Source organism: Malus domestica, chromosome 16 (assembly GCF_042453785.1).
Source record: "Malus domestica chromosome 16, GDT2T_hap1".
Taxonomy (NCBI): domain Eukaryota; kingdom Viridiplantae; phylum Streptophyta; class Magnoliopsida; order Rosales; family Rosaceae; genus Malus; species Malus domestica.
Genome location: NC_091676.1, coordinates 7072690 through 7083343, shown reverse-complemented (window position 1 = coordinate 7083343; position 10654 = coordinate 7072690). Strand labels below are relative to the sequence as shown.

At 36.3% G+C, this 10654-nt stretch overlaps 1 protein-coding gene across 1 annotated transcript; it reads left to right on the top strand.

Moving 5' to 3' along the window:
- Nucleotides 1-844: 844 nt before the first annotated feature.
- On the top strand, nt 845-6081 carry LOC139192715 (protein DETOXIFICATION 29-like). Its single transcript, XM_070815267.1, has 7 exons — nt 845-1314; nt 1835-2376; nt 3237-3323; nt 4905-4961; nt 5073-5430; nt 5524-5610; nt 5693-6081. The coding sequence occupies exons 1-7, from the start codon at nt 1003-1005 to the stop codon at nt 5852-5854; spliced, it is 1605 nt and encodes a 534-aa protein (XP_070671368.1). The 5' UTR covers nt 845-1002; the 3' UTR covers nt 5855-6081.
- Nucleotides 6082-10654: the final 4573 nt, after the last annotated feature.

Genomic DNA, 10654 nt, shown 5'->3' with positions numbered 1-10654 from the left:
TTACCTTACTATGACCATCTGGGCTATATTTGAGGGAGAAGCTTCCAAGTCTCAAGGAAGGAGAGGAGTCATGAATTTATGTGTGGGAGGGCCAACATAGAAACAAAAAACAAATCATTAACCTTAAAAATGTATGGTAAAAATTTGAAAGACAGAAAATGATTATATTTTTAATCATGTAACAAAATAAAGATTGCATCTGAAATTAACCAAAGTTTGGAGGTAGATATGTGGCACCAATTTTTTTACACAATTTTTAACACACGTTTGGAGTTCATTCCGTAATATATTTAATGATTGGAACCGTCCATTTTTTAGAACATCATTCATAGATCATCCTAAAATTAGACAAATCCAAAACCATTTAGACATTTTGTAGTGAAGAAAATAGGCGGATACAACTTTACAAAGAAACAATAAACACTTAATCCAATGGTCATATAATTTTAGATTTGAATGATTTTTGGTAGACATGGTCTTGGAGGAAAGACCTAAAAGGTAGACAGTCTGGATTGTTGAAATACAATACTAACTGGCCCCCCAAATATATGGGTAAAAAATATTATATAAAAAAGCAATGCGACAAATCCGCCTCCAAAAAATTTTGTTGTAAACATCTTTCACAAACTCATATCTTATGCAAACGAAAAAAAACCTTCATATTGGATAAAACACAAGAAAGAAAATATATAAGCAATGAATTCCAATTCTTTCATTCAGGCAAATAAGTTAGTTCAAAGTCACGTTTCTAATGCCCACAAGCGCCTGTATTGTATAGAGATGTAAACCAAATACGAAGAGTACATATCCCCAACCTTTTATATCTTGTGGGAGGGCCACAAGTATTATTCTTCTACGAAATCATTTCCTAAAACTTACGGTTTAGCTTTGGCTCCGCCAGTGATTAAGACTAAGCAACATCACTCAAAGATTTTATATATGTGGGACGCCGAATTTGATTCCAACAATATATATAGAGCTTAAGCTAGCATATATTATAATATGATATTAGGCAGGTGGTGGTGTCTGTGCATGCCGACAACATCCCGGATGGCAATTGTCCAAGAGGATGATCCGGTGGTGGTGCATGCCGGCGACATCCCTCCCATCGTCAGCTTCCGCGGCTTCTCCCGCCAGTTCTACAAAGAAACCAAAAAGCTATGGTACCTTGCTGGCCCAGCCATCTTCACTTCCCTTAGCCAATATTCCATAGGCGCCATCACACAGATCTTCGCCGGCCATGTGGGCACCTTAGAGCTTGCCACCGTATCTGTCGAAAACTCTGTCATAGCCGGTTTCTCTTTCGGTTTTATGGTTCGTACCCTCACCATGCATCCATTATACCATAATCAACATATATACATTTATTTGGAATTGTTATTAACACTTCAAAAAATATATTTTATATTTATTGGCATTCAAAAAAAATTATTTTACACTTCATACTTTCTATGATTAAAAAGTAAAATACACTTGTAGAGTGTAGAATGAGATTTTTAAAATGCTAATAACAATTCTCATATTCCTTCTATTTTGTTGAATATATACTTATAAAATACTAGTCACATACCAAATATGATAAATTTACAATATAACGTTAGGATACTGCTAAGGAGACCAACTTTTTAAACTAAATTTCTAAACCAAATTTGATGTCACCAATAAAAAAACAAACACGTTAATCAATAGTTGAGTAGTAATCTAATCATCAACTACCATTCATTTGGTTTTAAAGGTCTCCCTACCATTACCGTCGTGTAAAATTATCTTAAGTTTGCATCTATTTTTTTTTATTAAAAAACATATTGACTTGTATATTGAAATTTTATTGAAGTATGGCATGGGGAGTGCGCTTGAAACGTTGTGCGGGCAAGCGTTCGGAGCAGGGCAGCTGGACATGTTAGGAATCTACATGCAGAGGTCGTGGGTGATCCTCAACGCCACCGCCGTACTGCTCTCCTTTCTTTACATTTTTGCAGAGCAACTACTCAAAATGATAGGGCAGCCCGATGACATATCGAAGGCGGCGGGACAGTTCGCGATATGGATGATACCACAACTGTTCGCCTACGCCATGAACTTCCCGCTAGCCAAGTTCTTGCAGTCGCAGAGCAAGATCATGGTCATGGCAGCGATATCCGCAGTGGCTTTGGTCTTGCACACGTTGTTCAGCTGGCTTTTGACGCTCAAACTCGGGTGGGGACTGGTGGGCGCCGCCGTCGTGCTCAACACGTCCTGGTGGTTCATAGTTTTGGCTCAGTTGGTTTATATATTTTCTGGGACATGTGGTCGAGCTTGGGCTGGGTTCTCGTGGAAGGCCTTTCATAATCTTTGGGATTTTGTTAAGTTGTCTATGGCTTCTGGAATCATGCTCTGGTAGACTAGCTAAATTCAATTCTAAATTATTTTTGACAATTATTTCAAAATGCTGAGATATATTAATTTTTCATAAAAAATAAAGGAGATATGATCAAAATTGTTCATTATATACTCACTATGTAAAGATTATTTCTACAAAAAATCAATTAAAACCGAAGTTGTTTAGTCAATCAATTATAGCAAATAAATAGACGGTTCGTAATAAGTTTGTTATTATGAGGGTAATTCAAATTTAAAATGCAAAAAATATGCACTGCTCTAACTAACTTGATTATACTTACATCTGCAAATCTCATATAAAGTTGTTAGTCAAAGGTTGAGATCATGATTGACGTAACATTATGGCTTAAGCTATACGTGTTTAGTGTCAAATTGACTTTTGTCTTTTTGGTATTACATTGAATATAGAATCTATATATATATAAAGGAATATATCAAAAACATTGCATATAGATTCTTGTCCAATTGCTCTTTTTGTTTGGTAAAGAAATGTTGTTTCCATTATTTGTATGCAAAATATTATTTCCAAAGTTAAATGCTCTTTCAGGAATAATGTAAAGCTTTTGCACAAATTTTATTCATGATACTATATTATATATGTAATCAACCCTAAAAGTAATAATTTGTGGTATAATTTATAGGGGTGTAATATCCACACACTCCATTTTACTTCTCACACATTTTTTTAATTTTCGGCCGTCGGATTAGATGAATTGAAGAAAATCAACGGACAGAAATTATCAAGGGGTGTGTGAGAAGTAAAATGGAGTGTGTGGATAGCACACCCCTAATTTATATTCAAGGGTTTTACAAATTGAATAAGCTCATTTGATTTTATTTTGTTAAATCTTGTGCAGTTTGGAATGTTGGTACTTTATGGCACTAGTTCTTTTTGCTGGGTATCTGAAGAATGCGAGGGTTTCTGTGGATGGCATGTCCATATGGTGAGTAGTTTCTTCTTCTGCTATTTTGTTACGCATTCGGGTTAGTTTTAAGACACATTGGCAAGCCTTGTTTGCATAGCATATATGGTAAAAATATAGAAATCTTGAACTATGTTTTGAAACTTTTGAGATAACACCAACTCCAAAAATTCCGAGAACTCCAAAGATTTTGATTAATTCACAATTAGAAAGAAATTTTGTTTCAGAAATTTAACAGATTAGAATCGGAGATCATGCTCTCGATTCCATCAGTTTGAAATCACCCCGTACTGAGACTCTTAGAAATAGATCATGGACCAACCACCAGCAAAAAATCCCAATTAGGACCTGCATATTGTAAGCATTATGTAAATTCTTTAAGCAAGTGCATATTCTAGAAAATGAGAGATCTAAAGAAGTTATGAATCCAAATCCTCTTTCCCTAGCCCAATCAGTGAGTCGTGAGCGCTAAAAAGTTATATTGGCTCAACCGAAATGTGGTGAAAAGGACTTGGTGCATAAACATATTTCTTTTTTGTTTTAATATTTCTTCAGGTTTTTTTTTTTGGCCAAATGTTTCATTTTGGTATATACGTTGTTCATTATCTTAAATTTCAAGTAGACGGGCCATGGACCCACTCCAACAACACCGATATTGTCCCCACTTGGTCACCTGCTCAATCTGTCAGGTGTGGGGCTTTAATACAAAAAGTCTCCCCTAAATTCGTAAGGTGTGGGGTTTTAATACAAAAAGTCTCGATGTTAGTTAGAGTGGGGTAATTCTATTTAAAAGGCTTGTTCTCAAGCCTTTTGGCCGATATGGGACAAAGGAATTCTAACACTCCCCCACACGTGAGACCCCATTTTATGGGTCACACTTGAAGTTCCACACATCGGCAACCATGTGGAGCCAAGCCGGGGCTCACCCATTCGAGTGGGGAATGAGGACCCATCCATTCACATGGCATCTCTTGGCTTACGTGGAGTCAAGTTGGGGCTCACCCATTCACGCAGGGTCAAAGGGGACCCACTCGTTCATGTGGCAGTACGGCCCGTCCCCTGGCTTTGATACCATCTAAAATTTCAGGTAGAGTGGGGTAATTCTATTTAAAAGGCTTGTTCTCAAGCCTTTTGGCCGATATGGGACAAAGGAATTCTAACACTCCCCCACACGTGAGACCCCATTTTATGGGTCACACTTAAAGTTCCACACATCAGCAACCATGTGGAGCCAAGCCGGTGCTCACCCATTCGAGCGGGGAATGAGGACCCACCCATTCACATGGCATCTCTTGGCTTACGTGGAGCTAAGTTGGGGCTCACCCATTCACGCAGGGTCAAAGGGGACCCACTCGTTCATGTGGCAGTACGGCCCGTCCCCTGGCTTTGATACCATTTAAAATTTCAGGTAGACGGGTCATGGGCCCACTCTAACAACACCGATACTGTCTCCACTTGACCACCTGCTCAATCCGTTAGGTGTGGGGTTTTAATACAAAAGGCATCAGTGTTAGTTAGAGTGGGTAATTCTATTTAAAGGACTTATTCTCAAACCTTCTGGGTGATGTGGAACAGAGGAATTCTAACACATTAATTATGCAGTTTGAACATATTCGGATGGACGTTCATGGCAGCTCTTGGCATGACCACAGCTATAAGGTCAGTCGTTCAGTCCCACATCCACACTAAATACATATCAAACCGATCTTCCTAACTTTAAAAAAAACATAAAAAATCTTAATATGAAATGCAATCTTTATCACTTTGTAGTGTGAGAGTGTCTAATGAACTAGGCGCAGCTCACCCAAGAACGGCAAAGTTCTCGTTAGTAGTGGCCGTGGTGACTTCGTTTTTTATTGGCGTTGCTCTCTCACTAGCACTCATCATCACCCGGGACATATATCCGTCTTTGTTTTCAAGCGATCTGGCGGTGAAAGCTCTCGTGAAGCATCTCACCCCATTGCTGGCGACCTGCATTGTTATAAACAGCATTCAACCAGTTCTCTCCGGGGTTGCCATTGGAGCAGGATGGCAAGCTGTAGTGGGTTATGTGAACATAGTATGCTACTATGTATTTGGGGTTCCCTTGGGCCTAATCATGGGTTACAAGCTTCACGGGGGTGTTAAGGTGAGTTTTCGCAAACTGACCTAACCAACAGCTGCTTCCATTCTAGTTTTTATATTTCAAGTGGTAAGGTAAATATATATTGATAATTTCCAGGGTATTTGGACTGGAATGCTGTTGGGGACAGTCCTTCAAACTTGTATCCTTTTTTCGATGATTTGTAAAACCAGCTGGAACAAAGAGGTAACTATGGAGGTTGATCGAATATTCTGGTCTGTCCAGTAATAAAAACATAAGTTGAGAGTAATTTGTAATTATATTGCAGGCATCCATAGCTGAAGACAGGATAAGGAAATGGGGAGGGCAAATAGAATCGAAAGAGAACAGAGGAGGCTATACAGATTCACAAAACAACAACGGTGGTCATAAAGATTTGGAAAAGAACGGAGACCATACAGATTCGAAAGGAAACGGCATAGAAAATTGAAGTTAAAAGATCAAACAACATTCAGAAATTGATAAAGATCACTCGCAATCATGAAGGAAAGACAAGAGAGCCATTCCCAGAGATTGAGTTATAAATAAAAGGGGTTTTTTAACTTTCGGCCTTCAAGGAGATTAAAATTCAATAAAAATCTGTTGGTAGATTGAATATTGATTTTAGTCCTCTAATGTGTATTTAATTCAAATTTATATTATATTTTTGTTTTAATATTTTATAGATATCTTATTTAATGTCATTACATTAATGGCGTGTTTACATAACCGCAATGAAAATATGAGGAATTGAATTGAGGAGGAGTTGGAATAAAGAGAAGTCAGAATCAGATTCTTCTTTAAACTGTTTACTTAAATGTTCTGGAATTGAAATAGAAATTACACTAATTTCATAAAATTGTTTGTTAATTCAACATAATCGGAATATAAACTAGTATGATTACTCAAATACCCTTATCCCAAATCAAATATTTTATATAATTTTTTTAATAAAATTTGATATAATATATAATAGTAAGAAAAAAAATTAAATTGCTTTTTTATTTCATAGACAGATTAAAATGCTTTTGTTTATTTATTTTTATAAATTTAAGTATTTACTTTAATACTTAAATTTTCTTGCTCAAATTGTAGTTTCTTCTCTTCGGCATATGCATTCCTGATTCCTTCACCCTCATGGAGGCTGGAATTCAAATACCTCATCTATCCAGGGAATCCCACTCCTCCAATTTCAGGTGGGGTCCACCACACTATTGATTCCCCAGTATTTAGTAAACACCAGAGTAATCTGTAATCGGAATTTAATTCCCTTTTTTGAGTCACATTACCCTTACATAAATGCGCTCTAAAATTTAAATTTATTATTATACACATTTTAATTCATTAATTTAATTTTACTTCTTCTAATTAGTGTACTTAAACTTCCGTATCATAATATATTTTACTAAATTAGTGTACCGAAATGTCTGTAGCTAAATATATTGTAGTGAATTAGTGGCACATAAGATAATATGCAAAAACATAAGTGTACCGAAAAATTCAGTACCTAAATATATGATACTAAACTAGTGTACCAAAATATCGGTACCTAAATATATTATACTAAACTAGTGTACTGAAATGTCTGTACCTAAACATAATATACTAACCTAGTGTACCGAAATATTCGTACCTAAATATATTGTAATGAATTAGTGACACATAAGAAAATATGCAAAAACATAAGTGTACCGAAAAATCTGTACGAAAATATTTTCTTATATAAAATACTTACCATATTAAGAATTGAAATTTATAATATTTTCATAAAATTATAAATAAAAAAGAGAGACATTCAATACATACGCTGACATTAAATAGAGTCTATGAACTAAAATAAATTTTTAATCTTGTATAAGACATTTTACTAAACTTCATCTTATTGAAATATTAAAATTTAGTTTTCTATAAATAAAATCGAGTTATGTATATGCCAGCCTCATACAGTATAAAGAAAGAATGAACTCAAAGAGTGTTTGGATGCCAGGTGGCATTCTTCTATTGGTCCGTCAATAGCAGATACTTTTACTTGTATTTTCCTTACTGTGGGTCAATCATTTGTGAAATTTGTGAAATTTGTAACCTTAGTTAGTTGTTAGTTGGGTTATTGTAAATCGTGGTTAGTTGTTTGTCGTCAATCGGTTGGATGAGCTGAGAGATAAGCTTTATAGCTATCCATTGTAACTTTGCTCATTAGTGAAAGAATTTGCATCTATTTTTCTTGTTCAATAAAAGTTGAAGTTTCTTGTAATTAGAGTCAAGGTTGATTTAGGTCTTATCAAGAAGGAGGGCTACATATGGGGAAAGGTTGTGATTCTGTGAATCCTATATGGCAATGGAAGTCGACAATGAAAACAGTTGATAAATGAAATCTTATGTTAAAGCTTTGGATGAACTGGGGCTTCAATATGGCGATAGCCCAACCATAGCATTTGTTTTGTCCACATGAAATTGTGTAATTAGGACTAGGGACTTAATCCAAACAAAAAAATTGAAATAATAATTTCAGTAAAGGGAAAATTAATAGAAAATCGAACTGATTTTTTCGGTTAACGAAAATTCGAGAAAGCTAAAAAAGTTTCGGTATTCAGTCGGTTTTGGTTAACCAATTTTTGCATATTTCTTGTCCAATGTCGCCAGTCCACCACCCCAAGACGCTAGCCATTTTTCTAGATCGAGCGTGTCACATTCTGGTCCGGGTCCCCACCACATCTCGGGCTCAACTCCGCCGTAGCACGATATTGTCCGATTTGGGCCTTGACCACGCCTTCACGGTTTTGTTTCTAGAAACTCACACGAGAACTTCCTAGCGGGTCACCCATCTTAGGATTACTCTCGCGCGAACTCGCTTAACTTCGGAGTTCCAATGGAATCCGAAGCCAGTGAGTTCCCAAAAGGCCTTGTGCTAGGTAGATATGAGAATATACATATAAGGCTTACATGATCCACTCCCCTGGGCGATGTGGGATGTAATAAAACGTCAGTTCTAGTCTGAAGCAGGTGGTGTCACACCCCCGATCCCGAAGTACGTCCAGGTTCGACACGTGATGTCACCAAATACCCGTATCTCTAACATACCCCGCCTCTAGGAAATGGCAAAAAACAACTTAAGATCCAACTGCGCAACAATTCTTCATAGACTTTATGGCTGCATCTAACATCCTCGTTAGACTGCCTACGCACCCTAAATAGGGATCAAACCATTCGTAGTTCATTATTCACTACATTAGAACATTCATCACATAACTCGTTATGTCCCAACAATATACCACAATGCATATCATGCAATATTTCAAAGAACAAACGACGAAGCACAATCATACTCTCTAGCCATATTTATCGACAAGTCTAATCATAACAATAACAATGATATCTAACAAAAGCCATAATTCAGTTCTCATCCAAGTGATCCAATGATGTACGCATTCAACAAGAGTAATCAACCATGAGATAAATAATATAACATTCCATGATGTTAAATACAATCAATCTATGTCATATTTCCCCTACTTGGATTCCTAAGCATTGTTCTTAGTTACTAACACCCATTGCAGCCAAATTCTGTTTCACAATTGTAAGATATTACTAAATGCATGACATGAATTTTAATCCTAGTTAAAGTACTTCGAATTACTAATGTAACAGTATCCAAATTCAATGCCCTTTTGGTTGATCTAAAATAAATAATTGTAAATACATGAATAGGAATAATTTTCGACCATTAGTAATGATGTGTTTCAGTAGGTATAAAAATGCACCAAAACAATAAAATAATTGAGCTTATAATTATATCATAGCTTTACTCAAATTTATCTTATCAGCCAAGGGATGGAATCATATAGTGCACACTTATCAGCCAAAGGATGGAATCATATAGTGCACACCTATATAATATACATTGTTTCTGACTTTAAAGAAATGCTTTGATCGATAAAGTTGGAACTACACAACAGCTACAGAAAAAAAACAGTCTTAGTCAACCAAGATTAAGCTCGATTTTGAACACCCATAACCATACCAAATGATGCAAACTTACATGAGATTGGAAGCTTGTTTTGAGTACATTAAAAGCATATAAGATTTGTAGGAAACGGGGTTCTGAGTTGAAAGTTATGCAAGATACAGAATAGATCCCCGAAACTAGAAATCCAGTATTTGCTATTGTTTGGCAGCTTCAGGACTCAAATTTGTTTTTGTGTACAATTTGATGACCAAATGATCTCATAGTTAATTAATTTTTTGTAGAGATAATTTTTATGTAGTGATTTATAATATGAATGATTCGGATTATAAGCATGAGGTTCCGTAAATTGGCTACATAGTGAATTGAAGAGGAACTCCTCATTCATTGAGGAGCCAAGTTAATTCCAAAATAAAGGTAATTTAATTTTGTGAATAATGGCAAGTGAGGAAAAATATATTCTATGCTAAATTTATCTAAAAGTTATGAGGAGGGTGATTTGAACTTCAGTACAAGAGAAAAAACACTACTCTAACTAATTTGAATAAGAATATTTTTATAAACTTATTATTATTAAGGGTGGGGAAAGGGTTGAAACTATTACAACAATTTCACGAACGAAATTTCAAATTTGAAACGTATGGGTAGAAGGCTAACACCCTATCCATTATGATATAGACCAAATGAAACGTATCGGAAATCTTTGAAAAAAAATTAACAAGGCGCATCTCACCCAAGAACGGCAAAGTTTTCGTTAGTAGTGGCCGTGGTGACTTCATTTCTGATCGGCGTTGCGCTCTGGCTAGCACTCATCATCACCCGGGACATATATCCGTCTTTGTTTTCAAGTGATTCGGAGGTGAAAGCTCTAGTGAAGCAACTCACTCCGTTGCTGGCTACCTGTATTGTTATAAACAACGCTCAAACACTTCTCTCTGGGGTCGCCGTTGGAGCAGGATGGCAAGCTGTAGTGGGTTATATGAACATAATATGCTACTATGCATTTGGGGTTCCCTTGGGCCTAATCATGGGTTACAAGCTTCATGGGGGTGCAAAGGTGAGTTCGCACTAACTGACCTAGCCAACGTCTGCTTCCATTTCAATTTTTATATTTACTCTAGTGGTAAAGTAAATATATTTTGATAACTTCCAGGGTATTTGGACCGGATTGCCGCTGGGGACTGTCCTTCAAACTGGTACCTTTTTTCGATGATTTGTTAAACCAGCTGGAACAAAGAGGTAACGGTGGTGGTGGTCGATCGATATCGAATATTCTGGTCTGTCCAAATA

Excerpts from the sequence above, each read along its gene's own strand:
- LOC139192715 (XM_070815267.1), top strand. The coding sequence starts at position 1,003 with ATGATATTAGGCAGGTGGTGGTGTCTGTGCATGCCGACAACATCCCGG. Across the intron at positions 1,315-1,834 it reads GTTTCTCTTTCGGTTTTATG|TATGGCATGGGGAGTGCGCT; the intron begins GTTCGTACCCTC and ends ATTTTATTGAAG. Across the intron at positions 5,431-5,523 it reads AGCTTCACGGGGGTGTTAAG|GGTATTTGGACTGGAATGCT; the intron begins GTGAGTTTTCGC and ends GATAATTTCCAG.